Source organism: Platichthys flesus, chromosome 8 (genome assembly GCF_949316205.1).
Source record: "Platichthys flesus chromosome 8, fPlaFle2.1, whole genome shotgun sequence".
Lineage (NCBI taxonomy): Eukaryota > Metazoa > Chordata > Actinopteri > Pleuronectiformes > Pleuronectidae > Platichthys > Platichthys flesus.
This window is the reverse complement of record NC_084952.1, coordinates 7,798,450-7,813,449: the sequence shown is the minus strand read 5'-3', so window position 1 is coordinate 7,813,449 and position 15,000 is coordinate 7,798,450. Positions and strand designations below refer to the sequence as shown.

The following is a 15,000-nucleotide window of genomic DNA, read 5'->3' as shown; positions in this document are numbered from 1 at the left end:
TGTGGTCAAGACAGATGTTCCAATTAAACACCAAACAAAGAAATATGGAATGAAATTGTGAAGATTAAAAGTTGCATATATTTTTATATAAGAGTAAAGTGTACGTACATGCGTGTATGTTTATTAAAAAACGTTTGACATTTCTTTCCAGTCGAGCATTATATATATACACAATTTGATCGGAGGATATAAATTCAATGATTAATGCTTAATTATATTTCATGCAAAACGTATCTTTAAATTAATTTGTACAAGTTAGTCTTATAACTTGCACATCCCCCCGAAAAAAATTATAGTAGTACGGCAATATGTATTAATATTATAATTTGATTAAACACACACTCATGCAACAATGTTGTCAGGAAAGATGACTGATGACAACCTGATGAGATACGAGACGGACAATGTAACAGTGTGTACTAGCACATGTGATGTATAGTGCATTAAATGTGTTTGTTAACCTACTCACACGCAGGAGAGGTCTTACTGTTGTACTGCTGGTAATCTTCCCTTAAATATATCTTGTCGACTAAGTATTAGCTACTAATAACCATTTTGCTACAAGTATAAATAGCTAATAATGTAAGAATAGTTAGTAAATCTACATTACACAGACAAAGAGTACATTTTGCGCTATTAACAGAAATTTAAGCCTAATTATTATAACCAAACAACCGCTCCAGATGTAAATATTGTTCTGCAACAATCTAAAAATAGATGCGTTGGTCAGAAGAGGATCAGGTTCTGCCTTTTAAACGCTGATCTGATTTGTACGTTTTGATTCTACCCTCCTGCTCTCCAACCATGATGAGCCAGTGCGGAGATGGCCGCACCTGTGGCTCTTGTGCAGAACGCTGACTTGCATATCAATTGGCCCTGGCACCACTCTTAGCTGGGCGAGAGCCATTCATCGTGGCAGAATGAAACATGTTGACACCGGGATGACCCAGTATCAGCCTCAGTCCAACTGCATCCAATGTGGTTAAATTAGGATAGGTGCTTCATGAGTGGCAAAGAGATGATTAATAGGTAATGACCCAGACTGGCCACACGTTTGCTGGTTACTCTGGGACCTGTTTATATGCACACATGTTCCTATGTTAATGTTGCATGTGTATCGGCCAGTAATCTGTGAAAAACGTCCATCTGACACAAGCACATGAACACAGGGTCCACACATGCTATATACAAACTCTCCAGTTCTCATGGCAAACAGGAACCGGTTTAGGGGAGTTGGCAGATTTTTCTATCATGTGAGATTGACAGATATGACAACACATATACATTGGGACATGAGTGCTGTGTGTCTCTGCCGCCGCCTTACCGTTGCGTGGAGTCCGTTTTCGTCGATCACGGAAGGCCGCTCCGGACTGCAGAGCTTCCATTAGGCTATCCATCACACCGGTTTCATCTCCCTCTGTAAGAGAACAGGTAGAAAGAGGCAAAGGTGTTAACGAGACAATACTTACATCAACAGAACAGCACACGAGTCTGTCCATGAACACACACACACACACAAACACACACTTGTGCACGACTGTTTCAAGGTATAATAAAAAGTGTGGAAAGCAAAGTTGGCCCTTTAAAGAAACATGTGCATCACCTTACATCACGGCAATAGAGATCCCGAGATTGTGAATGAATATAAACAAGTCATTTAGAAGGTGCATGTGTGTATAGACAGGCCTGTCAATCAGGTCTGTGCTTTTTTTTTTTTTTTTTTAGTTAACAGCTGGGGAGGAGGAAAATACACTTAGAGCTGAGCAACTAATACAGGCTGAGGAGCCTCAGGATGAAAGCCTCCACTGATGGTCATTGACAGATATTCTTTCTGTGGCTAACGCAGGGGAGCTAAGTGCTCTTTACAAAGATTTAGTGTGGAGCCGCTCAATACACGGACGCTCTATCATTGTTCAGTCAATGACACCAGGTCCGACCTTCGAAAAACATTCCCCCGGCCCACCATTCCAGCTGTCGTGCGGATCCATGAAACCGGCGAATTGGAGGCAGTTGGCCAGGCTGGGGAGACAAGTAGGAGACACTTGAAATGCTCGGGCCCAAGGCATGACAAGTTGAGCCCAGAGAGAACACGATCCCGCTCAGTGGGAAAAAAGTGTTCAAAAAATGAGCATAGGTTCTATATCTGGGTCATCTATCTTTACACCCCAATGCTAATGAGTCAGAGGGGCACCCTTTTTATCATTCTAGACCAGAACAGGCATTATTTTACCCCGGGATCATTAGGGTGACTTATGGTGGAGCTGGTGACTTGGCTATCAATTCTTTTGCGTACAAGAGTGAACCAGCTCGTCCCCACTGTTTACCATCAGGGTCTCGGCGTCTTGTTCCTCCACTGTGCTTACAGCTGTAGCTGAGGGGAAACAATAAGTGGAGACAACTGCTACTTTCAGCACAACACACTTTCCCCAACGCTAGGGTGATCAATCTTGTGTTACCTGCATGCAGCCTACTCAAAGAGACACGACAGTCAGGCAAATTGAATTCAGGAACAAAAACACGTTGACACCGAACGCTACAGGATTCATTTTACTAGTATTTTGCCATCACCAGAGAAAGTCAGGGTGTAACATGTTTTCTCCCCCCTCTCCTTCAAACCACTCAACCTGGAATCACTCATGCAAGACGACAGTGAAACTGAGAATAGAAACATGTCATGTGTAAATAAAAAAATAAAAAAACAACTCCACTCGTACTCACACTAGTTTTGCTCTAAATCTCTTTCCTTCTCTTTCTTCCTCAAGTCCTTCCCAAGGGCTACTTTGAAATCAAAGTATCTGTTCCGGCTGTGTGCGGTGCTTAAAAGCAATCCCGATTAAATCAAGCTTAATTAGACCGGCTTTATCAGAACAGAACCAAAGCTGAGCCAAGTAGTGCTTATCTCAAATTGCAGCACTACACCTCAGATAGCAAGCTCATTGGTTTAAAAGGGGAAGCATGGGTTTCATTTTTCTGTGGACCTAAAGAACAATATGGCGACTTGCATCCACGCCCCAAAATCTTTAGCTACTCCTTCTTCGTATGTAGGTTAGGAAGGACACGTGGTGGATCCGACAGGAGGCATGAAGCGCTAAGTGGCAGGTAAACATTTATCTACAACCACCTTGGCATAAGAAACTTTTTGACAGCTCCTTCTTCACTGCCTTCTTCATGGAGACATCACAGGGGGCACCTGACACTTTGATCAATTTGTCCTACTTCCAGCTTAACTGTAGCACAATTCATCATTTGTAATGGCCAGGGCTGTGGAGCACGAGTAGACTGTGGTTCAGCAGGAGGATTGCACACACAAAGAACCAAAATGACTAAAATGGGAAACACTCTCCCCAGTCACCTCACAGAGCTCAATTAACTATGTCCTATTGGGCCGCAGCTTAAACCAGAGCAGGCCTTACCCTTTACAAGAAACTCGAACAAATGAGCCTTCACACTAGGTAGTTCAAATCAAATATTATTCATACAATATTCCACAAATTTTCAAAGACGAGGTAAGCGTTTTGTAGGAAGTAAAAACTGAATTATGAGTTATTTGACTGTACTTATTTCAGAAATCCTCAGAGAAAACACCTTTTTCCACTACTTATTGCAACATTGCCCACTTAAGCCGACATTTCTGCCTCATTCCTGCAACTCACTCTTGTCTTATTTTTTGAGCTCTAAAACCTAGGGCAAATATTCATCCGCTTCTCATTAACAGAAATGGCGGATGCATGCTGGGGAATTACAGGAAAGCTAACCTTTAATGCCCAAAGATTTCTCTCAAGAGGAAAGATCCCCTCTGCTCACAGGAAATTGCTTTCTAAATGGGTTAAGATGGGCTAAGACCCAAGACATTGACAAACCCTTCAAGTAATGAAACACCTTGGTGGGCACCTCAACAGACAGCCCCAGGGGCCTTTAATGATCTTATTAAAGATTGTGGAACTGTGGAACATGGTTGCAGCTCTTGCACTTTTAGGCACTTTCTTAAACAGTTAAACCTTTAACCGGAGAAATAAAGCTCTGTGAACCTCTACCTCCCGGAGAGAGACGGTGTTCCTGTTCCATATCTCTCACTTTGATCCCTGCCTCGCAGCAATTCCCCCATTCTTCACTCCTTTACATGAACATCAGGTGTTACCTAGACCAAGAGCCTGGGCCAAATGTAACACCGAGCCCTGGGGACTGGCTCGCTCCACCATGTATTTACAAGCAGCACTTTTGCATTTTGTAATTAAGAGGGATAACGAGAGCAATGGGCCCTCAGAAGGATTTGCATAAAAACTTCATTTACAGCGGAAGGATGTGGCTGCAATGTACCTTTCAGATATCCCAGGAGCAGAACACCAAGTCATGTATTAACAGGAGAGGGGGAGATAAGAAAGAGCACATATACTGTAAGTGTCACTATTGGGGAAGGGAGATATAAAGGATAGAACGAGGGAGGATTCAGAATGCAGACAGAAATAAGAAAAAGAGAGCACAGGGCGGCAGCAAGGGAGAAGAGTGAAGAGGGCTTGTGTGGGTGCAGCAGCGCGTGAGGTGGAGTGGGTTATTGAGAGGGACTAGTGGAGCGAAGCAAGACACAAGGTTTTAAAACTCCTTCCTGGACATTTGACGGCTTGAGCCCTGTGACATTTAATTATTTCGAAAACATACACTGCAAGCATACGCACACGGGCCCTTCAGCGAAACCTGCCTGTACCTTTTTTTTAGTGAAACAAATGCATGTTGTGTATCCGTTAGAGCGCAGCCTCCACTTAACTAATCCAGAGTTATGGTGCAGACTTGAAGCAAAGAAAAGTTTGACAAACAAAGACGTCAAGAGTTCTGGGTAGAAGACGGGAGTCAGAGAGGGTACTCCAGCTAATGGCAGCAGGATGACCTATGGTCATGGCAAGAACAGTTAGAGGAGACAAAGGGGCCGAGCCAAGTCTTTCAGAAAACCAATGCATCATTCGGGCTTCCATAGAAATTCTGAATCATCACTCACTACCTAAAGAAATAAGCTTGCGTAACGCAGACAATGACATTGCATTTGTTTATTTCTGCTAATTAAAACTAGTCATCTACAGCATTCAAAATATGTATATAACTGCAAAGTAAAAGAACAGCTGTGTCCTCAGAAATGTGACAAAGCTTTATACTCGACCACCCGAACAGAGAACCCTGTATGTATTTGAATGAAGGCCTCCCTCAAATAGAAAGCCATGGCATTCCTATAATTATGCAGCAGTGTCAACAAAGGCTGTTCATAAATTCAATTTGCTATCTGTCATCTCGTGCATTTGGACTTGGGGGGGGGGGACTAAACAAACAACAACAAAACAAACGGTGGATCGATGGACAACTCAATTTTCGGATGAATTCTGAAAAAAGCTTCCGTGTGGTATACGGGCGAGTAAAACAGGGCCACGCTAACTGAAGAGACAAGTAACAGACAAGTAACAGCAATAGGAAATAATGACCTTCCTGATAATCACATATTTTAATCAAACACATCAACAGCTGACGTTGTATCAGCGCAGCACTCTCCTCCCAAACCACATTAAAGTTTTTTAGAAAATGAGGCATAGGAGAGATGTCTATTATTCACTCTCCGCTGTCCTTCCAGTAGCCAATCCCTGAGTTTAATTTGCACTTGTAATGACATCTAATGAGAGCTTACAGGCCCTTTTGCTTGATGGAATGAAACCACTGCGAAGGGGCAACACAGTAAGAGTTTAACCTCACCCCAGTCGCCCTCCACGGCTCCAGTGGATAAGATGAGTCAGAAAAGGGAGGATGAAGAGTGGCTGAATGACTCCATCCTTTTTTTTTTGCTCGCTGCAGATTGTTTTTGAACACATTTGAGCCCATCTGTTCCCCCACAGAAAGTCACCTGTGCAATTAACCTGGACCATTAGCTGTGAAACAAAGGCCTCAGTGGAAGGGGGGGGGAGGTGCTGGTTTATGGCCAGGTGGAGGGGCGACAACTACACTTTCTTTTAATCTCATCTCTCCAGCTGACCCTCACTTCTGTGCACCTGCTTTCCTGTTACTTTCACACTTGCATTCAGGGGCTCGGCCACCTGAACAGACAGCACCACCTGCATTACTCAGCTTCCTCTTACTGCTCTGTTGTCTCCCCTCCTGCTGCCTGGCTCTGACCGGAGTCACCCTTATCCCTCGCTCCCTCCTTTCCTACAGTTGCAATCGCGCCCCCCCAGACCCAGACAGAGACCATTACTGCCACAGAGAACACAAGCACCCAAAGGGACAGCAGTCGTGCACCTGTTAGATGTCTCCCCTTAGTTTTCTCCTCTATCCACATCTCCTTGCAGTCCGACCCATCGGCCCTGACAGATGCCCTGACACAATGACCTGGGAAACTTTTCAGACAGGCCGGAGTCTTTAATTTGCAGTAGTGTGTGTGTGTGTGTGTGTGTGTGTGTGTGTGTGTGTGTGTGTGTGTGTGTGTGGATGTTTAGTAGTCCACTTAAGTGAAAAGGAGAGGAGGAAAAGGGGAATGGAAAAGGGAAGATGGCTAATAAAAAAGACCGATCTGCCTCCTGATCATTCTGGATTGTTTTACTGTATCAACTTGATGAGCAAACCCACTCATGTCCTCCCTAACTCAATTAGGGATGCTCCCACAACCCTCCATTCCAGGGGGAATGGCAATGTAGCTGCTACTTAAATCTTGCTGTGAGCCCCTGTGTGGCGCCAGGGTCAGTGGGAGACTGCAAGGGGGGGGGTTGGAAAAAGGGCAGAGTGCTGTGAGGGTGGGAATCGGGCGAGAGGTGCACTGTGTTTGACATGCATGGAGTGGGAGCTAGGCTGGCCTGGTCACTGCAGGCCAGATCCCATACAACAAAAAGAAAGAGAGACGTCCTGACTGCGAGAGTGGAGGAGACGTGGAGAGAAGTTGGATGTCGACAAGGGAGAGATGAAAGTGGATTATCCGCCATGGCGATTTGCATTCTGTGGTGGAACGAAAGCCCCTGCGATGCCCCGAATAGCTGGATGCATGAATAAGTAAACAAACAAAAACAAAAATAAACCCTCCATCTGGATGGATGCTGCCAGGCCCCAAGTGAGAAACAGTGGGGAGGGGAGGTTGGGAGATGGGATGGGGGGGGGGAGCGGGGAGAGAGACGCCGGCAACAGAGCAGTCACCACACTGTGCTTCCTCCTCTATCATTTACTCCCACTGCCTGCAGCCCCCCCCCCCCCCCCCCCCCCCTCCAATTACAATATTGCTATCACCATCTATCCACTGCTTTGGGCTAGTTTGCCCAGTTACACCATTAACACACAAGGGAGAGCTCCGACCAAGCACTGACAGATGTTGAGTTGACACACTTTCTCTGAGCCACATGGGGTCAACATGTCAGGGTGCCAGCGGGGCTGTGGGAGCCTGTCCTCACAAGAGTGGACCACTACTGCCCCTATTTCCATAGGTTAGGTACTGCCACATTTAGAGTTATGGGAGACTATGGCCCATATACATTTTTTCCCTGTGAACCGTCACCTATCGATGGCGTCTGCTCTTGACAGAGCTGTCACTCCAAACTGACCGAAGTGGTCTTTCAGGCGATTAACTAGAAAGCTGTATTTATAACCGGCTTCCTCAACTCAGTTGCTCTGGTTTTGAATTCAGCGTTGGTCCTGTGTTACTCTATTTGAACTCATCTAATAGACTCTAGTGGCTCGTTCATCACGTGCTCCCCTTTGCCTTGACATTTAGGAAATCTGCAAAATTCCACGTGTGTGTGACTCAAGCCTCTTTCAAATCATCTATCAGTCAAGGTTGCATTGCAATTTGCCACAGGGCCTTTTTCCATACTAAACCTGAGAATCAGAAGAAGTCAGAAACCTTCCAATCGTATATACTTTTATTTTTGTACAGTCTGTATATTTAGAGCCCGAGCACCGAAATCGGTGGGAGGCCCTATTGAAATTGAAATGATTATTATTATTATTTTTCTCCCGCTTACTAGAATTGGCTTTTTGAGGGCTTTAACATGCTCAAAAAGTTTTAATTTGTTTTGCTTTCCATTAGAACGTCTTTACATTACATATACTAAATGGATTTTAATGTTAGGGAGCAACAGGAAGTCAAACCATAACATTTAAGTTAAACGTGAAGTAGCAGGACCTAAACTGGTCTCCATGAAGAGCAGTAAGCTGGTGACTGGTGTCTTTTTATTGCAGTTGGGGTCAAACTCAAATCTCTGACACACTAATAACACCTTGTACTGTGCTGCACTGGCAGACAGACAAGAACAGGCTTCAAGTATTAACGCCAAAGCCCAAACCACAGACTGATCACGATTGCTTATCTATATGGCAAGGCCCCTTAACTATGCAGACATTCAGCATACGTGACTGTTCACACCAGGGTCACACTGGAAATGAATAAGGTAATTAAAATGAGAGGATTTAAAAGAGGCTTTGGCAAGCGTGCGTACACTGAGATGCCATACACATTTTGGGATTCATCCATGCAGTGCAGAATATATTCCCATTGTAGATGACTGGCACATTTGGAAAGCAGAGTTTTGGAATCCAGATCAAGATAACATCTGAACCAAACCCCACATGGGCTGTTTGCATCAGTGAGAGGCGGCGCTGCCTTGGGAAGCTAAATGGATTTGACAATGGGATTTGACTGTCTTTGTAGTGAGGGTAATTAGGTTTGATTGACTGTAAAGTGACTGGTGAGGTCCAGATCTGGGAGGGGAACTGATCAGACACTTGAACCACCCACAAATTAATGAGATTCAACTGTGCCTGAGTTGATTTCACCAAGGAGAAGAAGAACATTTACCAAAGCAATGGGAGAGAGAAAAGTACAAGGCGGGATGAGCAAAGTGAGTGTGTGTGTGTGTGTGTGTGGAAGACAGGAAGAGAGGTGCGCGGAGACACACAGGGAATGAGAGAGAAAAAACAGGAGAGGCATAGATATCTGATTCATGTCTCGCTCCCTTGATTGCGGCTTTAACTAAGTTAAGTAAAAAATAATAGATAAAAGTGATTAAAAGCTTTAAGGTGCAATCTCATTAGTGTGTCTCTGTCTTTCTCCTGATACAAAAGAGGGACCTACGAAATAAAACAAAGTAAAGACAAGCAAACATTTAACGTAACGATTAAAAGCACGAGTCAGGCTAAACGTGATAGAGACTTTTCCCCGGTGTTGCCTTTAATTGCTACTGAGCTGTGGTATTTATTAAAACATATTTAAGGGAATCCGGGTTGTTTTCCTCATGTTGACATTTGTTTCTAGAAGTGCTTTGAAAATGTTATATTGTGAGAGGATAAGTACTGGGTGAGTATTTTATTGTATCACCTTCACTGACAAAATGTAATTTTGCTTCCAGTCAGACGAACTTAATCCTTGAATGTCATTTGTTTACACATAATTCTGTTTTTCTGCATGTGTCTATTTGTGCCGCTTGCTATTATAGTCCTCAGCTGAGATGCAGTCAGCCCTATTCTGTGCTGCCATCATCGCCCGAGGCAGATTCTGATTTTGACTGGCGATGGAGCACAATCTAACCTGCTCTTATTTATTAGAATGGATGTACGACACCAGATAATCCCGGTGCCCTTGTTCCTGTCTTTCAAGGTAGTGATGGAATTCACCAATCCATACTCAGGAGTTTTTAGAGCATGCCTTGCACTTCCTGCACTCCAGATCGACACAGCTCATATGCAAGGTCGGAGAAAGAGGCAATATGCTCATTTTAGCATTATGCTGCTGTGACATCCATATGCAGATGCAGTGAGGGATCCTTCATTTTCCCAAGTCATCAGAAACTACAAATATATAACCAGACATGGAGGCAATCAGCAGTGTGATGAAGAAATGACACCTGAGGGAAGGAGCAGGCAGCAGATTCAGAAGTATTGTACCATATGTCATCATTACATTCTGGAAAGGTCTGTCCCCTTCTGTTATATTCCCTATCAAACATGAAGGTCATCTATAGATCCATAGTGGCGGCTGCATTTCCCACGTTAAGCTGAGAAATAGCAAGATTTTCTTTTTCGAAATCTGTCATCTATTCGGGTTTCTGACCTTCACTTCTCTACACCCCATCTCTCCTGGTAACGTTGTTTGCCATGTCTGCTGTGCGGCGGAGACACTATGCTAACTCAGAGAGCTAACCTGTCCACCCCAGTGCTGCCTGTCAGCCCTTGTCTATGATCACCTGGCTGGCATTGCTGCAACACAGGTATGCACTGGCCTACCAGCAGCTGTCAGTGTCACACGGAGCCATCAATCCAAATCTCTGCCGCTGTCATCCCTGACAGGGCTCCGCCAGCCACAACCAGTCAGACAGCTGCACAATAATATGTCAATTTATTTTTGCATATCACACTAATAGATACTTGGATTTTTAAAATTAGCTCTGGTAGACAAAATAAAAATATAGAAAATACCTGCACAACTTTGTCTTTTTACGGACAAATACATTAAGGGGAGTAAACACAGGAAAAAGAAAACACACTGATGGATATGTTAGCTCATAAGAATCAGTTAGAACAAATCTTAATTGTCTCTATTAACCTTTGTCTTAATTTTTTGCAGATCATCAATGTGTAATACATAACAAATGTTAGAGATATATTGTCTCAAAATCCACATTAAAATCCAATCCATATGAGCATGCAGACATGCAAAAGGCAGAAGAAAAAGAGGTCTGAAATGTTGTTTGGATTTAACAAATGGAAAGCTCTTTCGAGAGAAGCACACTGTTGTTCATTGACCACATATACTAGTTCATCCTGCAAGTGTGAGAGGTTGACAAGGAGAATGCATAAATAGAAGCTGCAGGCCCATCATTGTCAAAATGCCAAGTGTTCTCTGAAAAGAATCACAGGGACACGGAGACCTCATTTTTGCCGGCTTTGCCGAATGGGAGGGAGGACACATGAAAAAATGGACCAAAAATAAGAGAAGATATTCTGAAAAGCAGCAAACTAGGATTGATCTTAATGATAAACTATCTGCTGCCACCAGGGTAATGAATTAGTTAAATATCTGTGGCTTAAAATAATCAGAAATAAAACATGTTGACTACTAATGAGGTCTGCGATATTGAGCCCCAGTGATGAAGTATGTGGTTAACACAACTTCCAGCTGTTGACTGATAAATGATAACCATGTTTTAGATGTTAAAAAATGTGCGAGCAAAAGTTGTATTAACAAAACAGGCTGGTAAAAAAAATCTGCTTTATTATCCCAATAGAGCGACACACTGTTTGGGTCTGAATTTTGCTTGTGTCTGCAAGCTGTTGTTAGAACGGATGGGAGCGGGTGAGTGGGCTCTAATTCCCATCGTAAAAAACGATCACTTTCACAGGTAAAACTTAATCATAAAAACAGCATCTGTGGAGCCTCTGTGTGTGTTCTGGGGGTTTTAATAACACTATCCAGAGCAATTGTAGTAATTGATTTAAAGAAAGTTAGTTTTTCCATCAGATAATTCTATTTTGGGGCAGAAGATTACTTAAGAAAGGTCTTTATCCTGCATGAGTCCAGTTGGAATACATTTAATGGGTATAGTCAGCTGAGATAGCAGGTTGTTGGTACACTCATAAAAAGGTGTTGTAAAGCTCGCAGGCTACAACCAATATGCTTCTGCACTTGATATTCCTCAGGTAGGCAATAGAAATGTTCTTCAGAGGCTCTAATGGGGAAGGGCACTGCTCCACCAGCTACTAGAAACCAGTCAAAGTAAACTATATAAAGTAGGTCTGAGGAAAAGTTGCCTGGAAAGCACGTAAAACACAAAGTTGCTCACTAATTCTCCGTGCTACCTGGGAGAAATGTCTGGACTAAATAAAACGTTCACATAACTGTTTATTTTTGTTTTCCGGTTGTTTGTTTATTACTGTGTGCCGTGTGCCAGGCTGGATCGGGCTCAAAGCAGCATGCGCGCTTTCCGGCTCTGTTCAGAGCTTAGTGGATTTGACTGGGGTACACAGTTGACATGTGGGTGCAGACACTTGCCCAGGACGGGGGCACTGACCCTGGTGATGCCAGCCGAGTTGGCGGCCACAGGGGCCTGGTACTCCGCACAAATGCCCCGGAGAAGGACAAGTCCAAACGCTCCAGCTTCTGACACACTCGACATGCTGCTCGTGACATTGCCTCATAGGCCACACACACAAAAAAAAAATATCCTGCTGTGAAAAGCCATCTCTTCCCCTGCATTAGATTGGGTTCATTCTACTGTGTTCAACTGTGGTTTTTCCAGTGAAGTAAAGCAATTTTGTAAATGTTGAACATCTGGTCAGTTCAAGGGACTTTGGAAATCCACTTAGAGCAAATTAAAACAAATTGGGTGACTCGGTAATGATTTCATAAGCAATTAGGATTTCTAATACTTCACAAGGAAAACACGTTTAGCTCTCCACTTGTCTCATCCATCAATCACACTTGTTGAATAAGTGGGAGTGTCAGGCGGCATAATCTCAGGTTTTATCAACTGGGAAAAGGGGGGGGGGGGGGGGGGGAGGTTTTATTTTCAGTTTCCTAAAAGCATTTGTCTGTTTCCCCTCCCTCCCCCAACCGTGGTGCCATCCTGGAAAAAGCTAAATGAATTAAACTCTCATTAAATATGCATTTCATTGTTAATCATTTGCAAGTGAAGAGGATTAGGTCACAATTTGTGAAATGACGGGGAAAAAAATCTACCCCATCTCCAAAATAGCCTTTTGAAATTGCATTAAACCGATCAATCTAAAAGTCTTTTAAGCAATAAAATGACTAAATCAGTTAATCCATAAAACAGATAAGATAGTGACCTGTACATAATTCTCTTAAAACAATGACCATATGCTATCTCCATCTGTTCACTCTAATGGAATTGTAAACACAGAAAAATTACAATATTTAGGTCAGCAATTCATTACACCCCCCCCCCCCCCCCCAACCAACCCACCTACGTATTCACTCCAAAATGCACAGGGTGGATGGACATTGATTAATGGTGAGAGGAATTAGACAAGTCTCTCTGTCCAGTAAGATATCTTACTTTTACCAGCCTTCAGAGAGAACACGTTGAAGCTCAGCATGAAATATAGATTAGCAAAGTCCCTTCAAATAATTAACTACTCAAAATATCTGAAGCACATCTACAACCGTGGTAAAGAACCAGATAAAAGAGCCAAGACTCTCAAGCCAAAGCTGCCTGGAGAGGAGCGGATACAAAGGAACCCTGCAGTTGTATCCCTCCACCAACTTATTGAAGTAAACAACCATGTCGGCCTATCCTTAATAAAAATATACAAATGATGAAATCTACTCTCTGTAGTTAACACTTTAAAGGACTTTAAGAAAATGAATAAAGCATTTTCTAATTATTAGCTCATGAATTATTGCAGCTAAGCCAAATACGTGCCGTATGAGTGACCTAGACCCACCAAGATCTACTCAGCTCCTTCACTTGAGTCCAAGTGAATGCTTCTCCAAATTTAAAGAAATTACAACAAGTCAAATCACTGAGAAATTTCCTCAGGCGACGGGTTGAGGCTGCTGCTGCGGAGGCATAATAAAGATGTGCAACAAAGCAAAACACTGAATATCCTGCTAAGTGTGTTCCAACCCGACCACTTAAAGAGAAACCGAGTGAGAACACAAGAGCCGAACAGCAAACTGCTCTAACCTCCAACCTCCTCCTGGCTCCAGTTCAGCTCTCCATTCACAGCATCCATTTAAAGAGCTTTTTTGGATTTCACTTTCTCTGATTGCATTTCACAGAGAGACACACACACCAAAAAAAGAAGGAATTATTCAATGAAAATGTTTTGCCCATGCAGAAAAAGAACCTCGACAGGTAAGAAGCATCCTGGGTTTAGTACATCAAGTGTGTATATCACAACTGGCAAGGTCATTGTGATCGCGACAGTCCAACAAGCTAATGCTCGGTCGGAGGACAATCCCCACTATCTCTAAAGCTGCAGGCAACGCTGCCCATGTCCCCCTCATGTTTTATTCAGACAAGTCATATTATGGCATTCAGAAACTGAGATCAAAATCTGCACTGGCAGAAATATTTTATATCATACCTACTTCTCTACCCTTCTCCATCTGGTTAGCCAGAATGAGAGAGCGGGTTAGACAGCCTCCTTCGGCTCAGCAATGTTGGATTATTAAAAGTGAAGCTTTCAAAGAGGTCACTGCTCAGGGAAGAAAAGGAAAGAAAAAAAAAATGTAGCATGCATCAATTATCTTGGAGAGTTTGTGGCATACTGAGCACTGTCTTGTCACATTTCCCAATGTGGCTGAGCTACAGAGAGGTCCTTGGCTGGTGCTGACATTTAGAAGCTGGTGAATTGTGAAAATCCCAGTGTGTTTGTCAAAGAAATGGACACCAGACCACAACGACTGCTTGCAAAGCCCCTTCAGGCTCGAAATTCCTTCTCAATGTCATTGGCATAACTAGACACATGCACCCGGCTCTGTTGCTCTAGTTTTTCATGTCTGGACAACTGCAACTTACACTGATCAATAAACAGTTTACTGGTATCGCCGCAGGACAAAAGAGCAATTCCAGTGATTCACTACAATTAAATATAGCCGGCAAACTTCTTAGACGAAGGAATGATCATTATTGTCTTGCATTACTCGCAAATGACCAGAGAGAAAGAAATAACGGCAAGACTGTGGTGTAAAAGTAGAACTCAGCTTCCTGTCTCCGCGTGTGACCTACATTGTGTGATCCTGCCACTTCTACGAGAGCTCAAACCGAGCATTTGCATTTATTCATCTCTACATTCCAATACCTGGTGCCGCTGCTGAGTTGTACCATCGGCTACTATTGTTTAAAGGAAGGTTAAGTGTTATGGAAGCCATGTACAAACTGTAGGAAGAGAATGTTTCTGTCCATGTGTGCAAATCCACCGTGGAACAAACAAGCTAAAAGTAGCATAATCTGCCTGTTGTTTGGAAGCATTGTGTCGGAGGTAAATATAAGATCCCCTCACAGCTGAGAAAACCCAACTCCCCCC

General features: G+C 43.3%; 1 protein-coding gene across 4 annotated transcripts in view; it reads right to left on the bottom strand.

Moving 5' to 3' along the window:
• Positions 1 to 15,000, bottom strand: part of diaph2 (diaphanous-related formin 2) — a 329,090-nt gene that overhangs the window by 38,726 nt on the left and 275,364 nt on the right. For all 4 annotated transcript variants that reach the window (XM_062393632.1, XM_062393635.1, XM_062393633.1 and 1 more), the window contains one exon: positions 1,325 to 1,417. In XM_062393632.1, the coding sequence (XP_062249616.1) occupies positions 1,325 to 1,417 (93 nt within the window). The remainder of the gene's footprint in view (positions 1 to 1,324; positions 1,418 to 15,000) is intronic.